The following is a 19,558-nucleotide window of genomic DNA, read 5'->3' on the forward strand; positions in this document are numbered from 1 at the left end:
CTAATTTGTGTCGGGTCCTTGAAGTGAAAAATACTGAAAACCAATGGGTTAGACAAAACAAGATGGAGATGTTTACTTGGTTTTAGAAATGTTTTGAGACCGTTTTTAGAAGAGAAAACGATTTGCTTGATCCCCATTTATTTATATCACTTTCATACAGTCTTTTTTTTGTTCTCCTTTCGCATAGAAAATGATGAACCAAACATAATCCTGATTTGAACAGCTACCTGACACGTATGCGTCTGCTACTACACCTTCTCCTGAGTTGTGAGTGATGAAGAGTTACTAATTTGCTCCGTGCAGCACTTGCTTGAGAGGGTTCAGTGATTGCTTTGTCTGAGATCTATGTGTTTTTGCTTCTGGTAGAACTTGGAGAACTTGTTGAAGATGTTAGTAATGGGCAGAGCTACAATCAGCAGTCCACAGATGATGCACAGGGTTCCTATCAGTTTCCCAGCAAGCGTAACGGGGAAGGTGTCACCGTAGCCCACTGTGGTCATGCTAATGGTGGCCCACCACCAGCCAATGGGGATAGTCTGCAGCTCTGACTCTTGAGATTCCTTCTCTACAAAGTAAATGAGAGCCGAGAACATGGAGATGCCCACAGACAGGAAAAGCACCAGCAGCCCAACCTCGCGGGAGCTGTGCCGCAGCGTGGCGCCGAGAGAGCGGAGGCCAGCCGAATGGCGAGCCAGCTTTAGGATGCGAAACACTCGCATCAACCTCAAGATCTGCACCACCTTGCCAACGTTCTCCAATTCTGTGCTTTCACCTTCATCCATTATGTCACAGGCTATAGTCACATAGAAGGGTATAACTGACATTAAGTCAATAATATTGAGAGGGCTGCACAAGAACTTCCTGGCTGATGGAGCAACCACCAAACGAAGAATAAACTCTGCAGAGAAGAAGAGCACACAGAGGTTCTCAAAGAACGACAGCACTGGGTTCTCGATCTCTTTTTCATTGGCGTCCACCTGATGGAAGTCCGGCATGCTGTGAACGCACATGGCCACAATGGAGACGATAACCATGCTTAGGGAGGCCACGGCCATCGCTTTGGCTGAAGTGGAGTAACCTGGATTCTCAAGTCGAATCCAGATATTCCTGCGGACATCTGCACACCAGGAGCCTTCAAACATTTCTATGTTCTCCTCCACAGCCGACAGCTCCTCACTGGAGGAGTCTGAGCTGTGGGGCTGCAGGTCGTCGCTCCTCTGATCCCAGCACTTGTCCTCAGAGAGCTCCCTCAGCTCATAGAATTTGTTGCTGCAGCAGAAGTCCAGGTGACGCTCCTTTATGCCCCAATACTCAATCTCTTGACAAAATGAGACTACACACAGTCCGTCAACCAGGTGGATTTTACCTGTGAGGTAAAAGTTGAGGACGTAACAGAAGAATCGAGGGTTGCGATCGAAATAGTACTCCATCTCAGAGGGACTAAAGTCGTCGCAGAGCTCCAGGATCGCCTCTGTGGAGCTGCAACACAGGAGACGTCCGAGGCGTGTCTGTGGGAATTTTCTCAGCACGGTGTGCTCCATCCTCTGTTTGAAACCTCCAACGTTGACATTGATGAAGCAGTCGTCAGAGCTGTGCTGATGGAAGATCTGACCGTACACCATGGTGCAGCAGCTGCTTAGAAGCTGTTCACTGACTCCCGGTGAAAATCTCAGAGGCGTTGTTGCCTGCACAGAAACCCAGTGAAATTAGCACACCTCACACTTTCTTGTTTGTCATTTGAGAGCCTTTACATCAGGGCCAACCAGTATCAAGTAGCATCTGTGTTTCTGTGACGCCCCATGATTAAATGACAGAATCACTTGCTGTGCGTTTTTTTTTTATTTACAATCTGGAGATAAAATGTTTCCATCAGATGTTAAAAATACAGTTAGGTAGTTTCTATTTGTGTGGCAAATTACATGTTACACATCATGACAGCACTCTACAGTTTGTCTGCATGCATGCTGAATGCATGCAGACATTTCATTTACTTGCAATTAATGAACACTATTAAACTTTTAAGATTAGTTAGATATTAGCTAGATATAAAAATGCATCAGAAATTAAACTTAACACATGGACAACAGGCTCAGTAAGTGGTTCAGATCATAAAACTACAACTAATTTAAAATTCAGTGGATGCACCATCTGTGTATTTCGAATAAAGCTATGTTTACTATCCAATATTCCTTACATGCAAACAGCAAACAGTGAGTTGATTATTGGACAGCAGTCATCAATACCTGCTATCTGTCCTGCTTGCAGCTCTTAACCGAGCAGCACCGTCTCACTTGTATTGTGTTACGCTGTAATATAGTGTTTCAAATTGCAGCGGATGTCGAGCCAAGGTCAGATTTTGAGACGTTGCTACAGCCGCAAAAGTTGTTGCAGACTCAACGGGAGGAATCGATGACTACAGACAGTTAACAGTGAAAAAACAAAGCAGACTTTTGCGCTTTTTCCAAAGTGGCTGCGGCAAACTCTCTAAAACAAACGCTCAGCAGGAGAATACTTATATTCCCTGTTCAAACGTCTCGTCATAGACGCAAAAGCGGGAGGGAACGGTAACAGCAGCTCACCTGGCCATGTGTCGTCCCGCTGATGTCCTGTCGCTGCTCTGCTCCGCTCCGCTCAGCGCGCGGCCCGGTGAGGTGGTGTCTCTGAGTCCAGCGCAGGGCGGGACGCAGCTTTCTGACAGGACAGCTGATCACACGGCTGGTCCATCACACACACACACACACACAACCCCCCCCCCCCTACTAACTGCGATGTAGAATACATTTACACTCTGATGTGTCATGGCGTTACCAGCCAAACTTATCACTGTAAATATTTGATGTTCCTTTAGGCTAAAGTGTTCACATTATTCTTGTTGTTAATTGGTTTGCATCTTTGTGTGCTGTGGATATTTCCCGTGGACGTTTTATATCAAATGAGATTAAACTTCGGAAAAATAAATGGCAAAAACTACCACAATACAGCAGAGGGGATATAAAGTATAAAATAACTAAATAAACAATATGTTGCAAAGGAAATAAAAATAAAAATAGATTAAATATAGCAGCAGGCCTATTGTGTAGCATATCTGCATCGTGGATAGTGTTTGACAATACATTCAATATTGATGCAATGTTTGATAGGAGAGGAGTAAAGGTGTGCAACGTGGATAAGGCCGCCAGCGTTCCTTGAAGTAGCATAAAAACTTGCGGGTTGTGCTTTCAGTCAGAGCTGAAAGTTAAATCACTTAATAATAATTAAAACATTCTTGCCTATTGGGGATTGCATGTTAAAAAAAAACATTACAAAAACCTAACCGCAAACAGGAGAGGGCAGTCCTAAAAAGTGCGTCTTTTTAAGTGAATGAGTCAAAGGATCTGAAGAACCCCAGTGTGATGCAGGATTACTTAAAATATGATGAGACACTGCAACTACTCATTCAATTCTCAATTAAAGATCACAAAAGCCCAGCAAAGATAAAGTAAAGTGAACATTCATCAATTTCAATATTGATTAAGTTCTGACAAATCAAGCTGCACTGGCACAACCAGAGTCTTTAGTGTAATGAACATTAGCAGTATCATCACCACGCACATTATACAGCAAATTATGGAAAATGACCTTAAAATATGCAAAACAGAATACTATATATATATATATATATATGTGTGTGTGTGTGTGTGTAGAAACAGCCTTGATACAGTGGCTGTTTTATGCTGTGTGGTCTAACTGATGCCATTTACTGACAGCAGATGGCAGAAGGAGACTATCAGAGACAGATCAGCATGTGTGGGTTCAGACCAGCAAGATTCAGTTCAGTCCAGACTTTAGCAGTGGCGCCAGTAGGATATGGTTTTACACCTACTTCATTAAAGTTATATTCTGCAACCATTAGTGTTGTGTAAATTATTTATCATGTGATTAATGTCTACGGTCAAGTTTTTTTTACGTTCAGGCAAATGTTTTTGTCTCGAGTTCAGAAATGTGCACACTGGTTTATTTCCATCCAACTCTTTCATGTACCAAGAATTAAACCCACAATCAAACAGTGTTTCCCATCGATCCATGTGTTTAATGTCCACCAAACTGACCTCTGAGGGGCAGGGGGCATACATCACTGAAAGAGGTTGTTCATCTGGTTGAAGATACTTGAGAGCTCCTTACAAATGGTCTGCACAGACACTTGTTATTTGCTGGATGAAGTGGGATTTCTAGTTTTCAAGTCAGTGAAAATGGATTGCTAAATATTTCCGATAAAAATAAATTTTTATACATAAATTGTTGTATGTGACTTGAATACAAAAATAGCCAACAAACAATTATATTAATTCAAGTGTTTTACAATATTTATGGTAAAAGAAAAATATTTAACAGTTAATAAAGAGAGACAAACTGAAGATATTTTTCTGTTTTGACTGCTGACAACATCAGTTTAGGTGCTTGTTATGTTTGCACTTTCATAGCTGCCTACTCAAGAATTTACCACAAAAATTTTTTACAAAGAAACAAATGTAACCAAAACAACATTACAAAGCTTTGAAATGCAGTTTTCTGTCTGTAAAAAAGTTTTTATGAAACTTAAGGTATTAGGCTTCAGGCCACAGGGCTGTGGCACAGTGGGCAGCAGTTATACTTGCTGATCTCCTGCTCTAGTGCACAGTGTTTACACACACTGCACATCCAGAACTGGTACTCCTGGATCAGCAGCCCGGTCACGATGCATGTGGGTAACTTTCCTTCACCCCTAAAAGAAGAAAAATAGAATTAATTAGTAATTTCAGGGATTTTACTTTGACATATGGTATGGCAGCAGAAAAAGAGTAAAAGGGTTAAAAGGAAAACAAGGAGCTTCCAAGAGTGACCAGTTCAACTGTGCAATTTACACCAAATATGTCCCTGGCTCTGGTGCTCTATGCTGTTTATTATACTACATAATAATAAGTATTTGCCTTGTTTACTCAAGATAGTGTCAGCTTCATGGAACCTGCTAAAATTTGATATAACATACAGTATGTTAGTGTTAGTATGGAGCAGTAAGACTAACAACCTTTTTTTGTCTAATATAATTTATTTTATTCTCTTTTATTTATTTATCTTTTTTTTTTTTTCTTAGCAATTTCACTATTTTTGAATTATCTGTGAATTTTGGAGAGTGACAGTAATTCATGGCCCAGTGTTACTTATATCCCCCACATGTACTGGCTCTGTGACAGACTTCATCCTCAAAAATTAACCAAACTATTGTGTGATTGTGTAAAACCATCTGTTTGAAGTCAGAAGTAAAAACATCTCTGTTTTGAAAACTGAAATATAGGAAGTTGGATGTTGTTCATTGTGAACTGCTCTGGTCACTCAGATTATTGGGTCATGCTCTAATAAATAACTTCACAATAGCTTCCTAATGGTTTAGTGAAGCTATAGTTTGGTTTGGTCAGTGAATGTGGAACATAAATTAACTTTAGCTTTCATTTGAGAGGAGGACATTCATCACTAGAGCAAAGCTAATCTCATGGTGGACCATCAGCCTCGATTCAAATGAATCCAATAGGAAAAAATAGCAAACTTTCTCTTCTTCAAAGGCATTAGAATAACACATAAAGTGATTTTACAGCCAAACAGTTCGGGGAACTGGTCCTCCCATCTGTGTTTGGGGCAAAGGTTTGACATGAACTCATTGGTGCCCTCACCCCTCTGCTGATCTTTCCCGCTCCACCATGTGGGTGTCCTTTGGGGTGTACTTGGTGAAGATCTCCAGGGCCAGATCCTCATAAAGCTGCCGTTGTTCAGGCAACAGACTATCCAGGGATTCCAGTTTGATAAAGGCCTGTGAGCATGTTCCGAACGCCCGGTTGGCTGTGGAGCAAATGGCAAGTAGAGAGTAGATCTCCACTGCTGGGATGATGTCCTCATACTCACGCAGGTGTAAGGCTTTAAAAATGGAGATAAAAAGTGAAGAGTGAGACTAGACTTAACTTGACTTTGTAAAGTCTTGTCAAACTAGTAAAAAGTAAAAATAAAATCACAACAACTTGTCTGATAGCATATGACTGCTTGCTGTGATAATTCTCCTCCATGTTTGCCTTTGTTTGAGAGTTGTCAGATGTAAACACGTCCACTGGCCTCAAATGCAGGACAAACCCAGTTTTGCATAGGCCACTTTTTGCACTCATTATGTATGCATCTGCTCACAGTATAAAGGAACATGACTTCAGTGTCTCACAAATTGAGTTGATTTTAGAAAAAAATTACATTTTTAGTTTTAACCACCGCAGGCAACATCTAATTCCCTCCTAAGGGCTGAGGAAACACAAGGGCAAATAGATAAAGAAGGTGATAAATACAGACGTGTACACGTATATGAGTGAGCTGTTAATGATTAACACAACTAAACATTCTAAAATGATGTAGTGAGCAGCAAAGGCTCAGTCCCTTTAGATTTTAGTTTAGTTTGTGGGACAGTTAGGAGACCACAGACACTGAGGAGGGTGATATGATTTTAAAGGTTAAACAATGTAGTCTAGTCTGTAGTCTTTTTTTAAACCCCATTAGTTATGAAGGAATTTTAAAATTGATCCTAAAATGTACCTAACTTAATGTGGTATAATGATTTTTTTTTTTTTTTACAGATGCTACACGTGTAAGTGTCTACCTCGGTGTGTGGACAATAATATTCACGACCTGGATCAATAATAAATGAAAAAGACAAATGTACTTTAAGAGACAATAATAAAATATGATATATGATTTGGAACATAGAATTAACGTAGTATGAGTAAATAACAGCTCATGTACATAAATCGTATCTTTGAGTAGGTCAGGAAAATACTTGGGCTGAAACTAAAGAGAACTTCTTATCACTGATTAATTTGTAAATGATTGTTTATTATTATTATTTATCATTTAGTCTATAAAAATGTTGGAAAATGCTTATCACAGTTTCTCAGAGCCCAATTGACATCAAATGTTGTATTTTTTTGACCAACAGTCCAGTCAAGTTATAGTATTCATAGTGTTACATTTTGAGAAACAGTGAATGTTTTTTTTCTTGAAGCAATGACTTAAAAGATTATTCCATGATGGTTACCTCTTCATTTAACTAATCAATTAACTGACTTCTGGTTTCAGCCCTAGAGGATACCTGTGCGCATGGCGTTCTCCATATAGCCTTCATATAGCTGCCTCTGAGCGAGCAGGAAGAAGTGATAAGCCTCCGCTCCTCGCCAGGCGTTGTCCACAATACGATTGTCTGAAGAGGTTGCATCTTCCTCGAGCAGCCCGGCGAGTGCAAATGTTGCCTTATTATAACAAATGAAGGAAAATTATGTATGTATGTATTTCAGCATCAGTACAATACAATTATTGGAGTATATGATGCATTTCTGTAACTTAAAATATAGTCTTGACTATACAGTTTCATGGGTCTTAAACACTATTCAAAAGCTAAATAAAGTATATTGTATATATTGGGTACCTCAGACTTCTTCCCTTTGGCTTTGCTCTGCTGTGCTGTTTTCACCTGCTCATGGTAGTTTTCAACAAGACGTGCTGCCAGCACATAGAGCTTCTTTACCCGCAGTGGTCGGGTCTTTTTCTTTGCTTCCTCATCTGCTATCTGCAAACAGTAGCCACACATTCCACTGTACAGGGCCCATTTGGTAAAGAATTATTCTCTCAGTTATCAAAGTGCCAAATATATTTTTGAAAAACTTAGTTACTCCATGAAGAGACACATTCCCAGGTGTGATTCACCTTTATTCAGATTATTAAGCCTGTTGTTAAACATACGGCTTTAAAAGTGTTGATGGAAGCTGAAAATATGTGATAAATAATGACCCTGCTATGCTCAAATGTTGGTTTTGTTATTTTGCAAGTGACCTCTACATTTGAATGTAGAAGCCACATTCATTCATTCATTTCATTAAGCTACTCAAAAGTGATCAGCATAAAACACAAGCCTACCTTAAACATGAGTTTGGCTGCATCCAGAAAATGGTGGGCTTTTCGATACAGTTCCACCGCCTCCAGAGTTTTATTCTTCTCAAGAAGATGTGAGGCATATTTGGAAAGAAGAGATTTAATCTCCTTCATGTTGTGGGTCCTGGCAAGTTCCACTGCTTTGTTCCACTAAAGGAAAGTTACAACATTCATTCAAAAACAATCACAGCACCATTACTTTTGCCTGTAGATTTTTGAACATAGTATTGAACAAAGTGCCTGTTATAAATTTACTTGAAACGAAATGTCAGTAAAACCCTGTAATTAACTGTAGTAAAACCTGAAGTTGCATATCAAACTTACATTAGGAGCACAACACTTAGATAACACTTGAAGTCACTGTATTTTTCCATTTTTTCAATCTGTGGCAAAAGCAAAGTTAGGCGGAAACAACTGAAGTGACAGCCCGTTCATTTCATTGTCAGTAACATAGCATTACCGCAGCAGGAGAAACTGGCTGCAAGAGAGGAAGTTGGAACTGCTAATGACTTCTCCTTTTGGATGAACAGAGGGTCAATTACAGCACGAATTTAATGTCTTTCAAAGTAAAGCCAGCTGTGGCTAAACAGTTTTTACAAAGACAAACAGTCGGAGTTTGTATAGAGGCTATACTCTTGTCACATAACACATAATGCTAAAAGTTCCTCTCTTGTGTAATGTCCACCCTGAGTCTTTTTTTTTCTTGAGCCAAATGTGAAAATTTATAGTGGAAAAGTCTGAGAGCAGCATTCACACTCCTGAGCTAAATATCACTCAGGATGAGGACGGGAGTGGGAGGACAGCAGTTGCCACAGTGACTGCTCTGGTCCACAGCTGAAGATCACTGGGGGGAATGTGCGCAGAGTGTCACTAGAAAACTGTGGCGCCAGAAGTTTTTGGTCTGTCTCTCACCTGGTTCAGATGGACACATGTGTCAACAGCAGCTTTGGGCTGGTTGCACTTAAGGTAGGCATTCACAGCTTGTTCACACATGCCCACAGTGGCAAACATCTGTCCAATCTCCTACAACATAGAGATGGAGAATGGCCACGGATGAAATAGTGTAGAGTGAGTTTTATTTAAGGGTACAGCTTTAGAGTCACTATGATCTATAACTTCCACATACAGCTTGAAGAGAACATCAAAGTGTTATTATGTTTGGTCAACATTAAACATTTCGCTCACTGGTAAAAGTTTATGATTCTCTGGCAGAACAGTGGTCAGTCTCTCCAGGCCGTCATAGTCCTCTAACATGTAGTAGCATTCTGCCAGCCTCTCCTGGTTACGGCCCTGAAGGTAATACTGCACTGCATTAACCCTGGAAACAAAAAAATGGACAAATATGACAGTTTTTCATTTGGTCATGATGATGGAATCTTTTTGTCAACAATTATAACATCATACCTGATATATAGAGACATTTGATAGGTACTGGGAATATATAAAATAACTGAATAGAACAAATGATTATATATTATAAAATATTAAATGGTGTGAGTGTGTATAGTTGTTGCTCTTTGGAACTCTAATAATGCATATCTCCTGCATTAAAAAAATAAAACACTATCACTTCACTTTAACTCCCCTATTTGGGATTTATAAGCACCATGTAAACAAATGATAAATGGTATCACACTCTATAGCATACTATAATGTAGTTGTAGGTAGGAAAGGGCATTTTTTTGTGTTTATGACTGTTATTTGTCAATGACTGTGTCTTAGTGTGAAGCATCTATAACGGCTGTATAAACAGATAATGAATAACTGACACAATAAAACAAAATCTCAGTACCACTTCTGTCTGTCAGCAAAGTAGTCTCCGATTGCATTGTACGCCTGTTCCAACAGAGTATCATCACAGTCCCCAGAGCCAGTTTTGAGTAGCTGAAGCACCCTGAACCAATCTCCCAGCTTGATCCTGAGGCTGATGGCAAGGTCCCTACAGAGAAAGACATGTCCATTGTACACTGTTACCATCATGCCTGAACAAGTGGTGGCAACCCTTAAGGTAAAGTTGACTTTAATTATAATGCGATTTGAGCAACAAATGAACAAGACCTGAATCCAGACGTATAAGGGTAAGTTTCAACATCACCATCAAATGTGCCCAGACAGTTTTGGCTAAATATACCTGCGATCCATATCCAGATACATCCGCTCAGCTTCCTCAAACCTGCTGAAGTAAGCTGCCACCTCCGCCTGTTTCATGGGTTCACTCTGCAGGTTGCCCAGGCGCTTGACAAACTCAATGCCTTGGTAGTCTTTGCAGCGGACGAAGGCCTGCTCAGCTGTCTTCAGATCCAGCTTCTGCAGAGCTGCCTCAGCTAGCAGACGCCTGACAGGTTGATAACAGAGGAAGGGGGTGGTTAGTTATTATTACCAGTAGGATTGCATGGCATGATGTTTATGCATAAGTCATTATACCCACTCTACAGTTCATCTAGATATAAACTGGATAGAGGTATTAATAGAGTATACGAATAACCAATGGTGAAGGTTTATTAGTGACACCAAAGTTACATTGTTGAGTTTTTATTGAAATTGTGTTACAGAGGTTGTGACTCAACTGTATGATCATTTTGGAGGCTGCAATTGTGGTACTGCTGAATTGTATTACATTATACAAAGACGTGTGTCTGTTATTTAGCCTAAGCTTATTGATTTGAATTGGATGGACAAAATAATGGGAACACCTGTCAACATAAGTGCATTAGTCTTAGTTAGATGCTAGGTGTGTCACTGAAGACACTGCCAAAACCAAAACCTCATCCATTAAAAAATTACTTTAAATTTATAAATTGAAAATCACATTTACACTTATAACCCTGTTCCATGTCAAATCAAAAGTAAAGGTCATCATTTTGCATTTACCAGAGCCTTGGGTGAGGATTGTCTTCAATAAACTGTGAGGCATCTTCAATTCCGACTTTTTCAATCAGTGCACGACTGTCTCTCAGGGAGCGGATCTCAAAGTTCATGAGGTTGTCTTTGTTCGGCCTCTCTGGATCCTGTAAGACAATCATCACATAACTGAGTTTTTTTTTTTATTCCATAAACACATACAAACTTCACCTTTTCAGTTGCAACAAAGTTCTAGTTATATGAAGAGTCTCTCTTCATACCATGTACCACTTGTTCAGAGGGTTTACCTTCATGATTTCATCAAGCAAGACAGATTTGATTTCCAGGTCCTCAAAGTTGCAAATGTATCCAGATGTTTGGATGGGCTCCTGTTTTTTAAGATATGACAGATAATTATAACAGTTGCTGAATGTTTATTTAGTAACAGTGCAACGATGCATTTGAGGTTACAGCTTTAACGGAGGTGTTATTTGACCATCACACAAAGACCAAGCACTCACCTCTGGGTCTAGGTTCCTGAAGACATACATCCTGGTCTTCTCCATCATGGCAAAAAGATCAGGGTTGTCATTTGCCCATTTCATGTCCCAAACATCTTTGCGCTCAAACTTGGATGGATCTCCTGCAGACGCCTGGTTCCCAGTGCTGTCGTCCGTGGAAGCACGAACTTCCAGGTCCAACAAAGTCAACACGCCTGCGATGTCAATTATCGCCAGACGACTAGAGCAACAAAATGATTATATATGACGACGCTGCCCTACATACAATATCAAATTTAACAAACCGTTCAGAGCTAACAATGGATATCTGTACACTGTCATTTATTAACACTAAAAAAATAAATTGATGCTTACCTGGAGTTGCAGTTCATGGACAGGTAGTAGGCTCTGTTGTTCAAAGTGTATTTCTGGATGAGAACAACGTTTGGGAGGCTGTATCTATGGATGGTGCCAGACTCACGGCCCTAAAAGCACACATACACCCAAACACTCAGTGTTTTAGTTTAATTTTACTTTGAATTTTAATGCACTGCTCAAAATTGTATAATAAAAACTGAAATGTATGTACCACAATCAGGGTCTTATCTGTTGCTGTGATACAGCAGATGGGATCTCGAGTTGCCTGAAACAAACATGAACCATGACAAATTATTTTCTTAGTGAGAAAAAATACTTTTTGTCCCTTTAAATGGATTCCTCTGTGAGCTAATAAAGAATGTCAGTTTATTACAGTTACTTTATATATTTCTTAATTTACTCATTTAAATTGAATATAGATTGAATATTTAAAAAAGAAATCGCTTTAATTTGCACTAAAATACCTCAGAAATGTTTTTGCTACTTACTGTGAAGGCTTTTGCAAAATCTGGACCACTTTCATTGGCTCCAGATGGATTGCTGTCAATGTGATAGACCCTACAATGACAGGAAGTGAAAACAAATGAGGAAGAGCCTGAGAGGCAGCCAGACAGACAGACAAACAGTTGCCCTTTCCACTGCGGTGACTTGTGATTTTGATACTAGGATAGTCTTGGCAGAACATTAGGTCATGCCCAGCCTGTCTGGAACCTCAGTGGCATTTTATTCAGATGAATGAATCCTTTTCATGGTGCTGTCAGTACCAACACTCTACACTGTAACAGTGAGCCAGTAATCCAAAGGTTTCATCCACTGACTCACAGAATCTAGCCTTGTGGTTATCTTGCCTCCCTGTAACTTTCCATCATCTGCTTGATATGTACTGTTAAGTTCTGATATGGTCCTTCTATTTTGTCCCCATCCACCTGTACCTGGCTTTTTTAACTACAAACCTAATGTCTTCATGACACTGTCCAATGTCCATTGTAAAGTAAATGTTATGCCATTTTCTGAAAAAAAAACCCACCTCTCTCTTCCCTCCTTCTTAGTTCTGGTCACTTGGTTGATCTCCAGGGCAGTTAACTTCTTTGCCACTCTGTACTGCCATAGGTAGAAAGCCTCTTTGGATGCAGCAATCACATGTGTCTTGGTCATGGTGACAAATAGTGGATCTGACCAAGTGAACAAGTAACACACTTAATTATAAAGATGAAGATCAATGTAGAGTTTGTATAACGTTTGTAGTTTGGGAGCAAATTTATTTCTATCAACTATTTAATATGTGTCATTTGGTGGATCATGTGTGTGCTCCGCTTTTGGCCTCAGATTTCAAATGCAGTGGACTATGCTATGAATGCCACCAATCAAGAGGCTTTCAGAGCTTTCTATTTGTTGTTAAGTCTCAGAACATATCCATAAACAGTAAGTAGGTGTTCACATTTTATTGATTGGTGAAAAATGACATAAAACACATTTTATTCACTTTAAGTATACTTCACCACAATACATTGTAAAATCTGGCAAATAAATATTTGTAAATCACTGTAAATATTTTGTCTAACTTTGAACTATGAAATTCTGTTTCTGTGTGGATAAATTCCAACAGGCAAGTGCTGAGAGGATAATACAGTGTGTTCTCAAACAGATACACTTTGACTAGTCTATTGAGAAAAGCATGTGGCCCCAGGAGGAGAACCTTTTGCACCAAAAGGTGCACACTTGAAGTCATCCTCTGGTTATTTACCAAGGTGGGATATCTCAAACCCATTCAGACCACTGAGTCTTTCAAATCTGCAGACTTTGAAGTATCTTGGCGTGAGCTCCTCAGCAAACATTTGGCCATGTCTGAATATTTGTGAGATATAAAGACGCCCTGTGCTCTCTGTCTGTTTGCTATAGGATACTGTGGGACCATGAAAGCTGTAGCTGTGGGCAGCAGGTGGCAGAATGCCAACCATCTTTTCACATCTAACTATACATAGGGTGTGATCTCTCACATTGTCTTGAAAAAATGCACCAACTTTACGGTAAAATACGACTTATATCAACCCACAGTTTTGCCACAAGAAGTTTGTTACCCAGTTCACTTCTGTGAGCTCAATGTATGCAAGCTAGCAGGGCACACAGCTAGTTGAATGGATAGCATGTTTTTAAAGATGTGTTGACTTGTGAATGTAATCTCTGTTTATTGTAAACGCTCACCAATGTCAATGTATTTTGAGTCCAGTGGAGTCCCAATGGAGTTGCACAGAATCAGGACATACTGAAAAACACACAGCAGAGCAACATTACTCTATGGATCAATCTAAGATTCTATAACAAAGCAATTAGTCCTCATTTTGGGAGTGTGGGTTTTAATTTGTACATTACCCTTGCATGACTCCCAGACTCTAACTCAGCATCCTCCTGTGTGGCATTGAATTAGAAAAACGGGGGGCAAAACAGTAGAGAAACATTTGTGATCCTTAGCTCACTCTGTATCTACTGTAGATCTTCCCTATTGCATTTCTCTAGGTCTACTCAGTAGAGTAAGTATTAGTATAGAGTATTATATTGAGTATTAGTATAGTTTTTTTTTGCTTCCCTCTTACTTGTTACCTTGTAAGCCTGTGTTTGTACCTGAGGCTGCGTGTCATCTGCCTTGCTGGCCAGGATGCAGAAGTCCCCGGAGGTTGTGATGGACATCAGGCTCTTGACATATTTGACAAACTTCTCATTGTTTTTGGTGTCCCAGAATACCACACAGTACTCCTGCCGCTCTGGCTTTGTGTATGCATACACCACTGTGCTGCAACAGTAGCCCCACTGTAAAAAAAACATTAAAGAGCTGGTGAGATTCGCCTTCTGTGCGAGGTTTCTAAACCCTGGGGAGTGTGTGACAAGAGATAGTTTGGTAGATTTAGACAGGTTTTTCTTTGGTATCTTCTCTGATCTATGTCTCTCTGTTCTTTTCCACCATATAAATAAACCATGAAATAAAATACACACTCCTTCAAAGCCCTTTGTTGGAAGGTATTTATTGGGTGGTGTAGTGATGAAGCCACTGCCCTCAAGTAGCAATTTTTCCTGTAGATTCATGGGAATTTTTTTAAACTACTTAGATGTAACAGTATATAGGGTAGAGAATAATCTTCATACTACTTTATAAGCCAGCTGACCACATCTTATTACTATGACTAACTTCACCATCTTCATTTAAAATAGATCACAGGTCAGTTTCAATGTGTGTAAAGAATATTTGATATGTACACTTTGGAACATATGAGCCAACATTTTTTGGGCAGATTCTGCAAGTCAGGTGTCTTTAAAGAGTGAAGCTTCATAAACATCATAAAAATACCAAAATAACCTACAAACACAACTGAAACATGAAAACACTGTGCCAATATAATCCAAACAATGTACTGATTTACTGTTTATTTGGATTTTGGTCTCAATATGAAAATAAGTTTTACTTAATCTGTTTTTTTTTTTAAACTCTGCCCTATAGCCTCAGTTTGCAACTGGCCAGCATCTATACACAGATTAATTGGAGGTTTTCTGTGTAAGAAGATCTTGAAGAATTGCTTCTTTCAAAGAACTTTAATTAAAGCAAAACCAAAGATGTTGGCATTTACCTTGTAATCTGGTCTTATGTTTGCAAAGTAGATGTAGGAGTCCACAGCCAGGCCAATACGTAGCCCTCCTCCCTCCCAGGCGACTCCTGTCATCTGCTTCCCAGGAACTTTGAGAGTCCTCAGATGCTGTTTAAACACCAAATAGCATTAAATGAAAACATTTTATTGTCTCATGGCATTTCTATTTCCCTACCTACTAGACAATGTAGGAATGGTGCAACAGAGAATCTGTTGTTGCAAGGTATGTCATTCATAAATTAAAAAAACACAAAACAAAATTAAACAGATATATAAAACACAAAATATACAGTATTCTTTATCAGCTCAGTCCATTTTATGTCAGTTCTTCTGTTTGGTCCCACATATAATAATGACAGGAACATTACATGGTACAGTGCTGCACACGCCTATGTTCATGTGTAAAACTCTGTCTAAGTAAGGGAACAGAATCTTGACCCTCACCTCTCCAAACGGTGTGTAGAACTGCACGACATTGAATTCTTTATCCAGATTTGAGGCTCTGAGAGAACCAGCCACCGCCAGAACACTGCCACAGTGATTCCACTGGATACTGACCACATTCATCAGAGTGTCAATACACACTGGGTCTGCAGAACAAGGCAGCGGCATAGCTCATCATTACTGGTAAACATTTCATCGAAGTGTAACCTGGAGCGCATACTGCAGTCTTTGAAGGCTTTTTTCCTTACTTTCATCATTCTCGTAGCGCATGACCTGACATCTTCCATTGTCGAAACAGATAGCAAGACACGGACAGTCTGGCTCAACGTAACCCCCAGTTCCTGCATACCAGTGGATACCTGCTATACTGACAGCTCCAGTCGCATTAGTGAGGCAGCTTATGGTCATTTTCATCTGAAACAAAACACACATCAAAAGTCAACATATGCTAATATGTAGTCAGTACAATCAAGCAGATGATAGGATCTGCTTGAAACAAAGCTGCTTTCATGCTTATGAAGCCACTAATCTGTTTTCAGGATAGTTATCTTACTAAGTCAATCAAGTGATTAATATTTTCTATCAATTTCATGTGAGTACATGATGCAAAGTGTAGCTTTTAGCAAGTAATGGACATTCTTGCTAAAAGTTGCCACGGTGTCTATTTTGAAGTCAAATTTCAAATTTTCAAGTCCTACATTAAGGGGCTTTTACAGCATCCACATTTATTTCTGGATCATGAACAAGAGAATGTCCCTGCACTGAAAGCTTTAAAGAAGCCAATGTTTTGCCCCACAGTATAACCTCTGATAATGTATGATAACAGATTCTTTCTAAACCTGCTGTTTACATGAGCACTGAAAGCCTGCAAGGTGTGCATTGCCATTCCCTCTGCACACTTGACTCTGCATTCCACTTGCATTTTTATTTGTAAAATTAGCACCCTGTGAGTCAGAAGGCCATGTAATGCTAAATGGGTACATACTAAGATGAACTGACATTTCTATTTTACTTAAACTTATGCACTTACTATGAAGTTTCCTTGGTTGTCATAGATTTGTACTTCACCATTGGCCATGCCAAAGAGGAGGATCTTGCTGTCTGGAGACCAAGCCACATGAGCAAGCTGATTTCCCTTTAGCTCCTTTCCCCAAATCCGGTTACCTACAAAAACAAGGCCAATATGAGCTACTCATTTGCACAGTATGTAAACAAAGCATTCCTTGTCAAGGGAGCATTAGTGATTTTAATCTAAATTGGTTTGAAAAACTATTGTGACTGATCACCATTTATCAGATTTCTAGCAATCACACTGTAAAGCTTTTTACCATCTACAGAGCCAACAATGACAGCTCCATCTTCATACACAATGCAGATCTTCTGACCATCCGCGTTCCAGCTCATGCTCCGCACCACAGACTTGTTCCTGTTGTTGATCATCTCCTCGTACCACGCACCTTAGGAAGGGAAAAAGACTATGAACTATAAAAGCCAAATTTATTACAACTTAGATTTTTTGTTTGCAGCAGTAATCACCTTTGTAGAGCATCCAGACAATGATGAGTCCATTCTGGTCACTGGTTGTCAGCTTTTCATACTGTTCATTCCACGTGACTACTTGCACTGCACCTGCAAATGTAACAATTGTGAAGTGTCAGACAATTTGTCTATGGCATTACATAAGGTGTGGCATATTTCCTTTTGTGGACACTGGCTGTATATCACATACTATAATAGTGACAGATTTGGCAGCATCTGAATACAACTTACCACTGTGTCCCTCTAGGGTCTGGTTCATTGACAGATTACTGGGTGCAGCAAGACCTTTAAGTTTGGCATCATCTGTTGAGAAACCACAGTCAAAGTAGAACAGCAGATAATTAACAAGTAATTTTCAGGAAGCAAACTGTTAAAAAACTTTTTATAAGTCAGACACACGAACAGTAGTATGGTGATGAATATCATCACAGAGTTCTTATTATTTCTTTTTGGTTGGTGGTTTTTTACATTTTTTAACATAATAACATTAGGTCTGTCCAACAGACGGAGTGGGCAAGGTATTACCATTTCTACTTACAGTGTCTGAAACCTTAGGTACAATAACAGAGCCAAAAGGCTTACAAAAGATTATTTACACACTGTAAGAGCCATTGTCAATATCCCTCAAATCTCAATCACATGGGTATTAGATAACAGCTTGGACAAATAAACTTTAACACAGAGCTGGATGAACAGGACATTATACATCACAAACAAAAAATGTAAGTTTATGCAGGGTAATCTAACCGATCACTTTTATTCTACACTAAAGCTAACAGCAAACATAAATAAATATATGCAGAATATTGAAACGTGAACAAGGACACACAGTGTAACTGATGCAAAACAACTAAAACCAGGGCCAGCCAACACCAGTATGTGGGTAACCAATAATGGTCCATTTCATAACAAATTTTGCATGCTGTCATTATAACCCTGGGATAGACTGCATTTATGTAATGTAAGTATACAAGTATTATAACAATGTCATCAAAACTTATTATAGGAAATTAGAGGGACTTGTGTACGTGTTTGTGAAAAGTTACCCTGCATGTTTTTAAAAGTTATGTAGATTGTATTTATGACTAAGGTCAGGTGTAGCAAGAGATAGCCTGGAAATCACGACTTTGTCTACAGGAGCCGTGCAGGTTGTTTGCTCCATACCTTGACCTTACCTGTCTGAGTTTCAAGCTTGAGTACTCTCAGGAGACCGTCGTCCCCTCCACAGGCAATGAAGCCTTGGTCTTTGTTCCAGGAGACACATTTTAGATGGATATTGTTGGGGATGGCAATCTATAAATCATGGGAAAATGCAGCCACACGTTAACCAATACTATACGTCTTAACTAACGAATTGATAGATGGCTGGGTAGATGGCTGAGCCCAGGAGACTCTCACCTTCTTGCTGAGGTATATAAACATGGTGGTGGTGATAACGTTACAGACCACTATCACTCTATCACGGAGTTGCTTGATGCGGAGTTAGACTAGTTATCATAAAAAGACACTGACCAAACGTCAGCTAGCACTAGACAGCTATAGTGAGCTAACCAGCTAACATTTTCAGCCTAGTTTACATCATGCAGCCTGAATTTGCAGAATGTGACGTTAGCCTTCATCGTTAGCTTTACTAGTTAGCTAGCAGTTAGCTAGCAGTTAACGCGATGCAGTTACCTACTGCTAAGGACTGTTAACGTTAAGAGTAACCTGACAAAGTCGAGGGTTGACTACGATTATAGTGAATAATGTTAGCGAAAGTATCGGAAAAAGAACAGTTGAAATTCGACTTTTCGTTGTTTGTGTTGGCAGACTCCAGTACTCAGAGGTTGTCGCTTCCCTCGGTCTCCCGTGGTAACCGTAAACCGGAAGAAGTGAGATTAGGGTGACACTGGTAGTTGTAGTTTTTCTTGTGATTGGCATCTTTTTGAAGAGCTGTCCCTTTCCTTTCCTCACCACTAAATGGAGCCGTTCACTTGGCTTTTACTTGGGAAAAGCAAACATTTTATTTAGCTTTACAGAGCTGTCTTGCACCTACTCTACCCACTAAATAATGGACCGCAATGAAAATATTCCTAGTAGGCCTATACTAACACTAAACAAATACATAAAAGTATTTTAATACAGTGTGGCATTCAATTATATTGGCCAATGCACAGCATTATCAAAATATCAAAAAACATTAGTCCAGTGAAGGAATCATAGTGAGTCTCAAGACTGTTGCTGAAAGTTCATATCATAGTTTTAATCTTG

At 39.5% G+C, this 19,558-nt stretch overlaps 2 protein-coding genes across 4 annotated transcripts; both read right to left on the reverse strand.

The window, feature by feature from the left end:
- Positions 1 to 320: 320 nt before the first annotated feature.
- LOC111226080 (potassium voltage-gated channel subfamily S member 3-like) lies at positions 321 to 1,622 on the reverse strand. Its single transcript, XM_022751173.1, has one exon. The coding sequence runs from the start codon at positions 1,620 to 1,622 to the stop codon at positions 321 to 323; it is 1,302 nt and encodes a 433-aa protein (XP_022606894.1).
- A 2,443-nt stretch (positions 1,623 to 4,065) lies between these two features.
- Positions 4,066 to 19,139, reverse strand: wdr35 (WD repeat domain 35). 3 transcript variants are annotated; one of them, XM_022750345.1, is made up of 28 exons: positions 18,707 to 19,139; positions 18,484 to 18,601; positions 17,540 to 17,611; positions 17,306 to 17,398; positions 17,098 to 17,226; positions 16,800 to 16,933; positions 16,018 to 16,183; positions 15,770 to 15,915; positions 15,308 to 15,433; positions 14,310 to 14,495; positions 14,061 to 14,096; positions 13,893 to 13,953; positions 12,718 to 12,862; positions 12,179 to 12,248; positions 11,902 to 11,955; positions 11,688 to 11,797; positions 11,334 to 11,553; positions 11,121 to 11,201; positions 10,843 to 10,979; positions 10,103 to 10,306; positions 9,764 to 9,910; positions 9,157 to 9,289; positions 8,884 to 8,994; positions 7,957 to 8,121; positions 7,469 to 7,609; positions 7,136 to 7,292; positions 5,685 to 5,925; positions 4,066 to 4,741 (listed from the first exon to the last, which is right to left on the reverse strand). In XM_022750345.1, the coding sequence occupies exons 1-28, from the start codon at positions 18,728 to 18,730 to the stop codon at positions 4,591 to 4,593; spliced, it is 3,558 nt and encodes a 1,185-aa protein (XP_022606066.1). In that variant the 5' UTR covers positions 18,731 to 19,139; the 3' UTR covers positions 4,066 to 4,590. The 3 variants fall into 3 exon arrangements, with proteins under 3 accessions (XP_022606066.1, XP_022606064.1, XP_022606065.1); XM_022750343.1 differs by lacking the exon at positions 14,061 to 14,096; XM_022750344.1 differs by lacking the exon at positions 14,061 to 14,096 and having other exon boundaries at positions 18,484 to 18,641; positions 18,707 to 18,740.
- Between the last annotated feature and the right edge of the window lie 419 nt (positions 19,140 to 19,558).

Source organism: Seriola dumerili, unplaced genomic scaffold (assembly GCF_002260705.1).
Source record: "Seriola dumerili isolate Sdu_G_001 unplaced genomic scaffold, Sdu_1.0 BDQW01000149.1, whole genome shotgun sequence".
Classification (NCBI taxonomy): domain Eukaryota; kingdom Metazoa; phylum Chordata; class Actinopteri; order Carangiformes; family Carangidae; genus Seriola; species Seriola dumerili.